At 44.8% G+C, this 14067-nt stretch overlaps 1 protein-coding gene across 13 annotated transcripts in view; it reads left to right on the forward strand.

Annotated features, from left to right (window-relative positions):
* The window catches only part of DOCK9 (dedicator of cytokinesis 9), a 283577-nt gene that overhangs the window by 204633 nt on the left and 64877 nt on the right, over positions 1-14067 (forward strand). For all 13 annotated transcript variants that reach the window (XM_029936495.1, XM_029936502.1, XM_029936506.1 and 10 more), the window contains 6 exons: positions 2332-2478; positions 2853-2936; positions 3601-3712; positions 6786-6964; positions 7206-7319; positions 9141-9261. In XM_029936495.1, the coding sequence (XP_029792355.1) occupies positions 2332-2478; positions 2853-2936; positions 3601-3712; positions 6786-6964; positions 7206-7319; positions 9141-9261 (757 nt within the window). The remainder of the gene's footprint in view (positions 1-2331; positions 2479-2852; positions 2937-3600; positions 3713-6785; positions 6965-7205; positions 7320-9140; positions 9262-14067) is intronic.

Consider the following 14067-nt stretch of genomic DNA (forward strand, 5'->3'; position numbering starts at 1 on the left):
GTAACCTCGCAGTGTTATGTGACATGGTCCTTTGTCCCCTGTGGTTCCTGTAAGCTTGTAGTGAGGTTGAGACTCACTTCGATTTGGGTTTGATTTGCTTTTTAGCGAGGATACTCCTAACCCGTACTAGGGCCTCACATCGGGAGGGGTACGGCGTCTGGTGGTCCCATTCCTAGTTTCGGCAGCAGTGACTAATGGGTTAAGAGGGGCCTGCCTTGGCCACACATTACAGAGTTCCCTGTCTGCTTTTAATGGTTTAAGCAGCCATTGACTAAGACCCATAATGAAGGCCTCAGCTGTTGCTTGAGAGACCTTCCTCAGGAGCAAGCCTCTTGGCTATTGGGCAGGCATGCCTGGTGGCTCGTGTTGTCCTTCCCTGGACTCCAGGAAGCTGATCATCTACTGAGGCTGACGCCTCAAGATACAGAGTCATTGGCTGTACATATGGAACAAAATCCCTTTGGAATTTCTAATTTTACTGTTGTGTTTTTGAAAGACGGTAAACTTCAAATACTTACTATCATTGATCCTTCCCTCACTGGGTTCTTGAGTTTATATAAGTTTACAAACATTGTCTTATTATTGGTTTGAGAATTAAGATTATTGTAAAGCTATTGATATTTCAAACTTCACAATAGATTCTGGGATTTAATGCATAAAATAATGCATGCTTTCATGTCAGAAATATCTAGATTTCAGTTCTAGTTTTAGAAAATGCCTTTTCGTTGGTTTGGCTGCTGCTGCAAAAAAAAAAAAACCCACAAAATAATGGGTTAAATAAGACAAAAGTTTCAGTTCTCTCTTTTGGAAAATGAAAATCCAGTAGGCAGCTCTGAGAGTGGGGGAGATTGTCCCCCACGGTCATTCAGGGACTCAAGCTCCTGTCCAGTTAATCCAGCCCAGGTGTTAATCTCATCTGGCCCTCGTTCCAAGTGGTGGTAAAGAAGACTTGGAGAGCAAGCAACCCCTTTTATGGACATGGCTGAGAAAGGCAGCCCATTGGCCAGAACTCAGTCATATGGCCCTTCTCTGGCCTCAAGTTGGGCTGGGAAATGTAGTCTCTCACTGGCAGTAGTGTGCACAGCAGCGAATCCCAGGGGTTCCTCCACGAAGAGGGAGAAGGAAAGGAGGGATACTAAAGGTCAGGTAGTACTCACTGAGTCTCTCTAAGCTTTAGTTTTCTAATTTGTAAAACGGAGATGAAAATACACCCTCGTTGTGGCTGTTAGAATCACACCCATGAATGGATAAATGTCATGGACCGTCTAATTCAGTTCCCTTCATGTTTCAGGCTCTTAGTAAATTGTCCCATTTATTGGGCATGTGGGTGGGGAAACAAAGCATCAAAGAGCAGAAAGACTCAGGCCTTGGACTCACGGCAGATTTGGGTTGAAATCTTTGTTACTTGTTAGTTGTGTGACTAAAGACACATCTACCTGGCCTCTCTAACACTCTGTGAAATGAGGGTTAAAATGTGCAAGAATGTAATGACAAGGCACATAAAAATATGCACTAGGGTGATGCCTGATGGGTAGAAAATACACAGTCCATGATAGGTAATTGCTGAGATCTGTGTATGATTTTGTAGGTAAGCATGCCTGATGGGGAAGAACTGTTATGTAAAGTTAATTTGAAGAGGACTGTTTCTTTTTTAATATATATATTTTTTATTATTTTGAGAGAGTGAGAGAACTCGAGTGTGCACACAAGCAGGGAAGGGGCAGAGAGAGCAGGGGAGAGAGAAATCTCAAGCAGGCTCCGTACTGTCAGTGCAGAGCCTGACTTGGGGCTCGATCTCACGAACCATGAGATCATGAGCTGAACAGAAACCAAGGGTCAGATGCTTAACAGATTGAGCCACCCAGGTGCCCCTGAAGGGGCCTGTTTCTGAGCAGAGTCAACTGGTGACATACAGTCTTTGAACTATTTATTTTCAGTTTGAATACTTAAAGCTTAAACCAGAGCCATTGTTTTTTAAGGAGATCTCTAAGAGTTATAGGTATTTGAGCTACCGAAAGTCCTCAGTAAAAACACAGCTCTGATGAGAATTTCTGGGAGTAGAGGCACATCTCCACATTTTAGAAGTACCTCCAAGGGGGTCTTTATCACCTCAAAGTTTAGGATATCCAGTCTAACCCACAGCATTTTATGAAATATTAGAATACCTATATACAGTATTTTGAGGGAAGAAAGAAGAGTTTCCCTTTTCTAATTTAAGATAAATATTACGTGAGCTCTATGTTTTTTTTAATGGACTCAGGAATGAGATATTCCCCCTCCCCCAGAGGGTTGCAACTTTAAAAATAATTGTTTGCTCTAAATTCTTTTAAGTTATTACGAAATCAGAGATTCCCTGCGTCTTATCACCATGCTGTGGAAACCGTTGTGAATATGCTGACGCCACACATCACCCAGAAGTTCCGAGATAACCCAGAGGCGTCTAAACATGCAAACCACAGTCTTGCTGTGTTCATCAAGGTGAGGGCCGTGGGGCACGGGGCATCCGTCAGGGGCTGAAATATCCATTCTGTCAGTAATGGGTATACGGTAGGTGCTCAGTCAATGTTGGTGGCATGTTTTAATGCTAAAGGATAAACTTATTAACAGTAAATGCTGATTTCAACCCACTTTTTTTTTTAAAGCAAGAAACAGAGAGTGAGTAGGGGAGGGGCAGAAAGAGAGAATCCTAAGCAGGCTCCATGCTTAGCACAGAACCCAGCGCAGGGCTCTGATTTCATGACCTGAGCTGAAATCGAGTCAGATGCTCAACCCACTGAGCCACCAGGCGCTCCTCCACCCAGCTTTTAAGTTGGGGCCTAAATACTTACCTTTCTGGGTTGTTTTCTCCACAGAGATGCTTCACCTTCATGGACAGGGGCTTTGTCTTTAAGCAGATCAACAACTACATGAGCTGCTTTGCTCCTGGAGACCCAAAGGTAGCGTGTGTTACTGGCTCTTCTTTTTGACCCCCAGAAACCCACCTGTTTCTCTGGGCTCACATGACAGTTTGCTTTCAGTCCCCCCAGAGGCACTATTGTCCCCTCTTTGGAGTTAATACAAGAACCAGTTAGTACTAGATAGTAATGTGTGAGATATCAGGGATGTGATCATTCTGAATGTGAAATACACGTGCTTCTTGGTTTTCTCATAAATATCGAAGATGACTTCCCCACTGCAAAATTAAAAGTAAAGGGTCGCAAATCATAGTTTACTTAACAAGGTAATGGAAGTAACCATGTAGCCTTTCCCCAGAATTATCTGTCTCTTCCCTAGTGTGTCTGTTTTAAAGCTCTGCCTTACTCATTTTTTAATGGCATTAAATCTGTGTCTATAATTAAAAGCTGCCTGAAATCCTTTTTGAAGTAAGAGAAGCATAAAGAATAAATGTTCTAAGAGTCAATGGAGGACACTGTTTAATGAAATACATTCCCAGTTTTTACACAAATCCCTACAGCCATTCTAAAATCTGTAACATAGCACAGAGCATGCAGTTTTCAGAGGGTCTGGAAACTCCAGACCGGTGTGTGATTTCTAACAGGTTTTTAGGGCACTGTGTATCCAGTGAGGTATTTATCTTTGACTAACCATTGTTCCCTGCAGACTCTCTTTGAGTACAAGTTTGAATTTCTCCGTGTGGTGTGCAATCATGAACACTATATACCTTTGAATCTACCCATGCCATTTGGAAAGGGCAGGATTCAGAGATACCAAGGTAATCTGTCTTTACGTATATTAATCTGAGTCTTTTCACAGAAGGAGCCATTCATTTTTTAATAGGAAAGGAGAATTGATTCAAATGTGACCATGGAATTTTCTAATTTTTTTTATCAATGAGTTGATTTTTTTTCTTGTTAAATTTCCATTTTAAAAAATATTGATAAAATGTCAGGTGGGAACTTAACTTGCCGGCAAACTTATTAGTCTGCAGGTCGTGTCGGTGAGGTCCTTTTTCATTGAAAAATTCCATTGCTTAAATGAAAATCCATTTTACTTAACTGTAGTTTATTTTTGATTTGTTCCACTTTTCCTTTTTTCTCATGAATTAGCTTTTCTTTCATCAACCGTGGAGTCAAATGACACTCCTGTAGGTAGGTGTGGGGTGTGCCCGCTTGCTTTCTTGCATTTTCCTCCTTTAAAAGAAGGAGGATGCAAGTCATTGCCGAGATGCTTACGTATGCTCCTCATTTCGGCGTTTCCCATACGCTACTTGGATCAGTTGTCAAATTCACGATAAACCAGTGGATTTACTCTCACTGCAGCTAAGGTACTGCTGTAACACCCCCAGGGGGCATCAGGGTTTTTGTTCCTGGGGTCCCTGGGTCCTCTAGGATACCTGTTTAAGAAGTCAAACAAACAAAAAGCCCTGCTTGACTCCAGGAATGCCCTGTTCCACCGTTTTCACAGTCCTTGTCCACAAAGGTGGCAGGGCCCTGGGTCACGAGCAATGCAGCTTTTCACATGCGTTTTATGTTTGCACGTTGAGTCTCCAACTGTCACATATCTTCTTCAAGCTTGAAGAAAGGAACCTCATCGAGATTTCTTTGTCTTCACTAAGTCAGGTCTGTCAAGTAGTATTACTGAGTTTAGTGTCTTGTATGTGCTGGGGATTACTTATGCTAAAAGGGAGAAAAAGCAGAGGGATGCCACCAAACTATTAGTGACACCTAAGTCAGTGGCCTCAGAAACCCAGAGAGAAACCCACAAAAGCATTCGTTCAGAGACAGAAATATCTCTCCCCAAGACTGACTTGGACTGCCTTTTGAGGAGCAAGCAGGGTGACCGAGGCCCTCCCTGGCCCCAGCCGTGTCTAGGGCACACATGACTCTGGGCCGCAGTCATGGATGAGGAGGATGAAAATCCCTGGCTGTTTGACCGAAGTGAAATGTGTGACATGTTAGGATGAGCTAAGGAGAGAAAACCAAAGCAAAGAGAAGGGGGTAGGAAATGGGCCGGGACATGTCTGAGAGAGCGTGGCCAGGCAAAGCCTCACTGCGAAGATGACTTTGGGGTGATAATCTGCAGAAAGCCAGGTGAGGCGGGGGTGAGCATCCCAGATCAAGGGCCAGGTGCCCAGCAGACTCAGACAGGCTCTTAGTAGATTGTCAGAGTGTTTGGGGCCAAGAGGGGCTGCCCTGGCAGGTGGGTGTGGGTCATCCACAGATAATGTACCTTATGACACTGATAGGAGTCCATGGTTTTAGCATTCTCCTTACCCCCACTCTCTGTACACATGCACGCACGCATATGCAGTTCAACCAATTGTCTTCTAAGGGTTTGATATGAATTCAAGCTGTGAACTGTCATTTGGGTAAACAGAACTTAAAACAGTCCTAAGCAGTGGACATGATTATTCTGGAAAGATGGATACTTTTTCCCTTACTTCTACAGAGGACTTGGGTCAGTATTTTAGATAGGTTTAGAAGTAACTAATATGGTATGAGAGTCAAAGAATGAGTCTATAGATTTTCCTCTAATAAAGGATTCAATATAAGAATTGAGATTCTAGCTACAGCTTACTGAAAGGTATATTTCAATTTTAGAGAGATGTGTAGTTGCTTTTTCTAAAACTTATTTTTATTTTTTATTTTAATGTTTATTTTAAGAGAGAGACACAGAAACAGAGACAGAGTGAGCAGGGGAGAGGCAGAAAGAGAGGGAGAAACAGAATCAGAAACAGCTCCAGGCTCTGAGCTGTCAGCACAGAGCCCTATGTGGGGCTCGAACTCATGGACTGCGAGATCATGACCTGAGCTGAAGTCAGCTACACAACTGACTGAGTCACCCAGGGACCCCTGTAGTCACTTCTATTTACCCTCCTTAAGTAGATTCCTTATTTCCTTCTCTTTGTTCTCCACAAGAGATTTCAGTTTTATCATTTAGCTTGCTGATGAATTACTAGTTTAGTTTCGTGTTTTGTGTATTTCAGATTTAGTTTATATTAGTTTTTTAAAGTTGCTTTTAGAGGTGCAGAAGTATTGAGTAAATTTTTTAAAATTCTGTTTTAAGTTCTTCATTCAGTGATAGCAGAATAAATAGGTTATATGCTAACATGTTCATTTTAATCACATTGGGTTTTAATGAGAGTACATAGGCTTTAATGACTAGGAAATGGTGTAATGAACTCAGGTAGTAAAAAACAGATACTTTAATAGACTATGTATATTTGTTCTTTCTTTAGTTACATGCTTTTTAAAAAGGTACAAATTACTTCTCCATAATGTCAGTTAGACAATAACTTTATTTTCTATTTTCACATTGGAAACAAAATTTCATTTGTAGTATATGTTGTTGTGTATTCTAAAAATTGGTACTAAAACTATTCACTAACTTAATATTTGTGCAAGATGTAACATCTTCTCAAATCAAAGTCCAGTACAATTATCTGTATATAAAGTTTGTTTAAGAGTTTGATGTGATAAGATGTAGAGCAGTATTTTTTAAGTTTATTTATCTTTGAGAGAGAGAAAGACAGAAGGCAAGTAGGGGAGGGGCAGAGAGAGAGAGAGAGCCACAGAATCTGAAGCAGATCCCAGGCTCTGAGCTGTCAGCACAGAGCCCAACGCCCGGCTCAATCTCATGAACTGTGAGATCGTGACCTGAACCACCCACGCGCCCCAGGAAGGAGAGCAGTATTTTAGATAATCAGCCTTTTCCCACTTGAAGCTGAGTCTGATCACCTGTTGACACACAGGGTGGGCTAAATGCGGAGGGTGGGCTTGGCTTCTGTTTTATTCAAAGTGCATTATAGCCTCTGGAGCTAAAGCAGCTTCTGTCCGTCATTTCAGACCTCCAGCTTGACTACTCATTAACAGACGAGTTCTGCAGAAACCACTTCCTGGTGGGACTGTTGCTGAGGGAGGTGGGGACCGCCCTCCAGGAGTTCCGGGAGGTCCGGCTGATTGCCATCAGCGTGCTCAAGAACCTGCTGATAAAGCATTCTTTTGATGACCGATACGCTTCGAGGGTGAGTGGGCCCCCATGGACGGAAACATGGAATGATACGAGTCCCTCATTTTAAGTATAATAAAGTAACCAATTAGAAAATTGGTGGACACCTCACTACGACCCTTCGCTGCCTACAGAATAAAATTGAATAGCAGTCTTCCTAGGAAGGACCCGAGTACAGGCGGTGGGCAGGGCCGGCTCGGCCGTCATGAAGTTCTCAGAGCCTCGGGGTAAACTTGCACTGTGTGCCTCTGTTTCAGAGCCATCAAGCCAGGATAGCCACTCTCTACCTGCCTCTGTTTGGTCTGCTGATTGAGAACGTGCAGCGGATCAACGTGAGGGACGTGTCCCCCTTCCCCGTGAACCCTGGCAGTGTACGTAAGCCCATACACCTAGAGACAGCCCGCGTTCGTCCCTGGCTGCTGTCACCAACTAACACAAACTGGGGGGCCAAAAACAGCTGAATTTCATTCTCTGGCCGTCAGGAGGCCAGAAGTCCAAAATCAAGTATCCGCAGGATCGGTCCCTTCCGGAGGCTCTGTGTGAAAAGTCCGTCCGGTGCCTCTCTCCTGGCTTCTGGTGGGCGCCCCACACCCTTGCCTTCTTTGGCTTGTTGGCCGCATTGTTACAGTCTCAGCCTCTGTCTTCACGGGGCCTTCTCCCTGGTGTGTCTCTGGTGTCCTCTCCTTTTCTTATAAGAACACCGGTGATTGGATGTAGGCCTCCCGGTCCAGGATGACTTCATTTTAACCCTCCATCTTCCTCACATCTACAAAGATCCCATTTCCAAGTACAGTCACATTCTGAGGTTCTGGGTGGATATGAATTTGCAGGGACACACCCATCCTTTTTTTTTTAAAGGTGACTAAAACCATAATAATCCATAGTACTCTTGTTTAATTGCACTCCGGCTAAGATGGAGTTAATTAACTTTCAACTCTTAGGCTGAAAATCATTATTAAAACCATGGTTTTCTACTGGACAATATCTTGTAAGACATAAGGCCCTTCACTGTGTAGTCAACAAAAACTTACGGGGAGAGGAGGCTAAAAGAAAAAAGCATAGTTCTAACCTGTGTACTGTGAGAGCTCAGTGCTAGTAGCCCTAATTCCGACAGTAACATGCTGACCGGTCCTGGAAAAGCCTCGTCTGGGGCTACAGTTCTCAGTGTCTATAAAATTAGAAAGATGGCCTAGATGTCAGGGAGCCCAGCCTGAGTGATACAAGGCCCCCCTCCAAGAACAGACATCTTCACTTATATTATCTTCTGTGGTCACTGGAAGATGTATTGAAAATTAAGTTGGTTAAAGGATGATCCCAGAAATGATCTCAAAATGTTTGGGTTGGAGACTATCGACCGTTCATTTGCACACATGCTGCCAGTTAGCGATTTATTCTGGACCCAAGAAGTGGCTCAGCTGTTAGTCTTGCCACTTGGTGATCGTGGCACACACCTGGGGAACTGTCGTGCGTGTTTCTGTCCCTTCCCCAGTGCTGCACTGTCCCACTTCTTGTACCGTCTTTCCTCCTCTGAATCCGTCTCCTAAATCAAGGCACACTGAGATGCCCGTACGTGCAGAATGTGTCCTGTAGTTCCAAAGGGCACCGTCCTTAAATGCCCCGCACCAATCTCATCCTGCACAACGTTGTATTCACACGTGTATCCTCTGAACCTGTCTGCTTTTCTGATCTGGATAAGTCAGTTGCTACCTCTCTGTACTGCTGCTGAGAAAATCCGTAAAATCACATAACTTCAGAATTAACATAATTTCCTCACTGAGCTCACACGAAGCCGCCAGCTCGCAGAGCTTTTCAATGCGGCTGTTGTTAAGTCACTTTTCAGTGCTGCTCATTTGGGAGGATTTCCTGTGTTCCAGCTAGAAAAGGCATGTGAGGCTTTTTTTCCCTGAGGAAATAACTTTCCCCAGCAAGCTAAAGAAATGTTGGGCATCGGAGGTCTGGAGAGGGAACGTGCTAGCCCTTCTGGGGAAGGGACCAGGCCACACTGCCCCCAGGCTTGTGCCTGGCCCGACGCCTCCACCAGCCTCCTCCCTCCGGTGCACCTGCTTCTCCCCCGCAGCGTGTCCGACTTGTCCGCGTTTCTCCGCCGACACATGCCCTCACACTTCCAAGAGCAGCTGACGACTCTGCTAACGTCGTCTGCGATTCTCTCTTCCCCCTCTCCCCTCGGGCAGACGGTGAAGGAGGAATCGCTTCCGCTGCCGGCCGCCAACCCGCTGGTGACACCGCAGAAGCCTGGCATCGCGCTGGACACCAGCCTGCACAAGGACCTGTTTGGCGCCATCTCTGGCATCGGTAACTCTGTTTGCTTCTCCCTGGCCTCCTTTTGGAAGCGCCTTCATCCAGGAGTGTGGGAGCTGCTCCGACTTGCATATTAGGACCTTAAAGTCTGGGTTTCCTCCCTTGAATGTTCTTCTCCTGGTTTTAATATTTAATGATTGAAACCCCTCAACTCTACCCTGAAATACAGACAGGACCCCCCCTCCCCAAATTCTCCTGCAGTACAAATCCAGGACATTTCATCACATATCTGTGCTGTTTGCTTTTTGTTAATGCTTAAGTTATCATTTAAAAGTTTAAGGGGCACCTGGATGGTTGAGTCAGTTAAGGGTCCAACTCTTGGTTTTTGGCTCAGATCATGATCTCCTGGTTTCGTGGTTTTGAGCCCTGCATGGGGCTCTGCTCTAGCAGCACAGAGTCTGCTTGGTATTCTCTCTCTCTCTCTCCCTCTCTCTCTCTCTCTCTCTCTCTCTCTCTCTCTCTCTCTCTCTCTCCCCCCCTTCTCTCTACACCCCCCCCCACTCTCACTGCCTCTGTCTCCAAAAAAGAAAACTTAAAACTTTCAAATTGGATTGTTTCTAGAAAAGGGGTATCTTTGCAGATGGGGGGTGCTGTGAGTACCATTTATTTGCGATGATAGTGATTTTGATGAAATGTGGTAGAATAATTGCTGAAGAGATAGTGGTCTATGGTAAGAATACAGTTAAAAAATCAATCTTCATGGGGTGCCTGGGTGACTCAGTTGGTCAAGTGTCTGATTTTGGCTCAGGTCATGATCTCATGGATTGTGGGTTTGAGCCCTGCATTGGGCTCTGTGCTGACAGCTCAGAGCCTGGAGCCTGCTTCGGATTCTGTGTCTCCCTCTCTCTCTGAGCCTCCCCTGCTCACACTGTCTTTCTCTCTCTCAAAAATAAATAAAACATATAAAAAATTTTTTTTAATCAATCTTCTTTCCTACAGTATTTTTTCTCTGACATACGGTAAGAACCACCCCCATAGGGAAGAAAGCAGCCAGCATTAATCAAGATTCAAATCGAGTAGTTCTCTGTATGAAAACACCTGAGAAATGTACTCTCTGAGTAACCGAGCGTCTGCGGCAGCTTCTCCTTGAAGATAACAGTACAAAAAAATAGATGTGTTTTCACAAAATTGTCACTTTCACTTTTCATTTTTGCTACACTTTGAAGAAATGAAGCCTCCTGCCGTGGCCGGTGCTCGGACACCCAGGAAGGGAATGAACTCACAGCCAGAGGAAAGGGCAGTCCTCTTAGCAGATTAATTTGCAGGAGTGTTGTTCATTCTAAATTTATGTCCTTACCTTTTGTGTTGGTCTTTAAAAAAAAAAAAGTTTATTTATTTATTTTGAGAGAGAGAGAAGGGGAGGAGCAGAGAGAGAGAATTCAAAGCAGGCCCAGTGCTATAACGCCCGACTCAGGGCTCAAACCCATGAGCTGTGAGATCACGACCTGAGCTGAAGTCGAGTCAGACACTGAACCTACAGAGCCACCCAGGCGCCCCTTGTGTTGTTCTTAATGTCCAGATGCTGTTCCATGTAGGTGATGAAATTGAGAACATAAAATCAGAAACCCCACACCAATGCCCGGATTTATCCTACAGTACCCAACCCTTAATCTTATTTATGCTTATGTATATATTTTTTAATTTTTAAATGTTTATGTATTTAATTTTGAGAGAGAGAGAGAGCAAACAGGGGAGGGACAGAGAGAGAGGGAGACACAGAACCTGAAGCAGGCTCCAGGTTCTGAGCGCTCAGCACAGAGCCCGACGTGGGGCTCGAACTCAAACTACAAGATCATGACCTGAGCTGACGACAGGCATTTAACTATCTGAGCCACGCAGGCGCCCTCTATTTTTCATAGTTGCAGTTGTCTCATTAGGCGTCCTGAAGATTAAATGAGTTAATTCATGCGGAGTGCCCAGAGCAGAGACTGGCTTGTGGTGTTTGCACTTACCTTTCTTCCAGGGCCTTTGTCCTCGCCCTGCTCTGCCTGCACACCAGCCGCTGCTCCAGGAGCGGGAGAGGGACTTTCCTGGGAATATTGTGTCTGCAGGAGTTCACAGCACCCAGCTTTAAAGTCAGACAGAGGCAGTTTTGGATCCAGGCTCCATCATTTCCTAATTGCCCTGGGCAGTGTGTGTCTTCTCTTCACCGTCAGCGTCCACATCAACAGTCTTGTCGAGGAGGGGAGGCTCATACGAAGTGCACAGCGCTCAGCATGGTGACACTTGGTGTCACCATCCTTCTGCAGTTTGGTGCCAGGCACACTTTGGGATGCACTCTCAGTGGCCGGTTTCAGGACCCTTGAGGCCCAGGAATGTGTTTAATCTTAACCTCCTTAACCAGTCCTCTGCAGGATTCAAGACTTTACGGAAACGACCAGACTCGAATGAGTGACACTTTGACTCTGCATTTATTCTCCGCGTTCACCTTGGTAGGAGGTGGGCGCCCCGAGAACGTAAAAATGGGCCACTGGGTATCATTAGCCAGACTCGAATGGCATTAGCGACCTTCAGTTACTCTGTGTTCATGAATAAGTTATGAAAAGTATTTGAGACTAATTTAATCCCTTTTCACTTTCTTAAATTTCAAGATCCAAATCCGCTTTTCATAGGAATTCACCATAACAGACTTCTTTATCCTCAGGCTTCATGCCTGTTGCCCCCATCTTTAAAGACTTGACTCCTTGCTCCCTTACGGGAATGCCTTCCCGCAAAGCCCCCACCTTTGAACTGAGCTTGCTAGTTGTTCCCTGGTAGCTTGAGCAGCTCTTCTTTCATTCCTCATGGAGTTTCCAGGTAGCTTTAGTCCCAGTCCGTGTCCTTCTGGAGCAGGCTTTCTCCTCACATCTCTACTTAGTGGAGATCCTTGAGGACACACCTTCAGCAGTTGTTTCTAAACGCCTTGGAATGTGGTGCATGAAGATTTCTAGGACAGATTCATTGCCCGGATGAAAACTACTCTGAGATGACATTTGCTTTAAGAGGTACACGTTTTGGGGTTGCCTGGTGGCACCCAGCGTCTGACCTGATTTGGGTTCAGGTCATGATTTCATGGTTGGGAGGACCTTGTCAGTCAGGTTCTGCATGGGGTGTGGAGGTCGTTGAGATTCTGTCTCTCCCTTTGCTCCTCCCACCGCTGGCACGCGCTCTCAAAAAAAATTTAAAAATTAAAAAAAATAAAAGGCACACACACATCTTGGACTCAGGGTTTCTTTTTCCATCTACTCAGTGTTTTGCCTTGGGCTGTCTGAACAAAGAAGACAGAGGTGAATTAAACTTCTTTCCATTTTACTTACATGTTGTTTAAGATTTTTTAAGGTTATGCACTGGGCTCAGATATTAAATATACCCCCCCCACACACACACAGTGGGAACATAGTTCTACTAAGCATGCTGATTTTGATTTATTGCATTTCCATCTGTTTGCCTTAGAAGGACTCCATTTCTGGAACTGATCCTAAAACTCTGTGAATTTAGAGTCTAATTTTACTTTACTGAAGACCTCTTTCTCATGATCATTATGTTCTACATTAAATATGAATTCTGGTTATATTAGGAGGGCTATAATTATAATTCGGTCATAATGTGTGTTTTATCTCTAAGTATAGAAAAAGGCTCTCAATTTTTCATAGGTTTTTGCCTTTTCCCCCTGACAGTCAGTCACACGGCCTCCATTCCGGGATGGGGCAGCTGGGGCCAATGGTTTGCAGGTTCCAGTCGTCACTTAACATTTTCAAGTTCCCCCGGCTCCTCTTTTCTTAGTTGTAATACGCGGAGTCAGTTCCAGGGATGGCCGAGAATCCACCTGAGTGCTGGGTAGAGGACAGGATTAACCTCCACGGGGGCTCAGTCCAGGGCAGCTAATTTGCTGATTTCAGCTAATAATCTGAAAATGAAGGCATCTTCAGCCTGGGTGTGGGAGGCCAGGCTCACAGCTTGGGGAGCGTGGTGCCAAGGGCTCCACGTGCCATGTGCACAACCAGCAGGCCGTTCTGGGGGGGGGGGGGGGGGGGGGGACACCTTTTGGTTCAGCACAGAATGTGTAAGTTTGACAGTCCTTTTAAATTATGTGAGTGAGGTACTTAAATCTTATCTGAGCAGGAAGTCCATCCATTACTTCTAAAAATTCTAGAGTAATGAAGTGTAGGGGCTGATTTCTGCCTTCAAATGTTCTTTTTTCATGGATGTCAGAAATTTTACTTAGAAGTAAAATTTCATTTCTGCTCGTAACTTTGTTGCAGAGATTTCCAGACATTCTCGGTTTGCCGCATGCTTACTGTCACCATAAGTTTTTCACGGAGTCCCCAGACCAGAATAAACACCCAACAGCTCTGTTGAAGAGGTGCTTAGAGCCAGATAACCCAGTTTTAATGTTTATTTATTTATTTTGAGAGAGAGCATGAGCCGGGGTGGGGCAGAGTAAGGGAGAGAGTCCCAAACAGGCTCCACACTGTCAGTACAGAGCCCCGTGCGGGACCCTATCTCACAAACCGTGAGATCGTGACCTGAGCCAAAACCAAGAGTCAGGCGCTTAACTGACTGAGCCACCCTGGTGCCCCTAAATAACCTAGTAAGTTCTCATATCTGAACAACTGGGTAGGCATTTGAAAAAGATACACATAAATTTAAAGAAAAATTATCTTATTTTTAATACCCCTGGCCGCACTGACGGTATGTGTAGGCACTGTCCCGCTTCTCAGACGTGGAGTCAGATTGCTTCCCCACCATCTTCACCTTCCTGGTCCACAGTGATTTTTTACCCAGTACTTGCTTTTTACCATAGCAGCAACCAAATATCTC

This window comes from Suricata suricatta, chromosome 4 (assembly GCF_006229205.1).
Source record: "Suricata suricatta isolate VVHF042 chromosome 4, meerkat_22Aug2017_6uvM2_HiC, whole genome shotgun sequence".
Taxonomy (NCBI): domain Eukaryota; kingdom Metazoa; phylum Chordata; class Mammalia; order Carnivora; family Herpestidae; genus Suricata; species Suricata suricatta.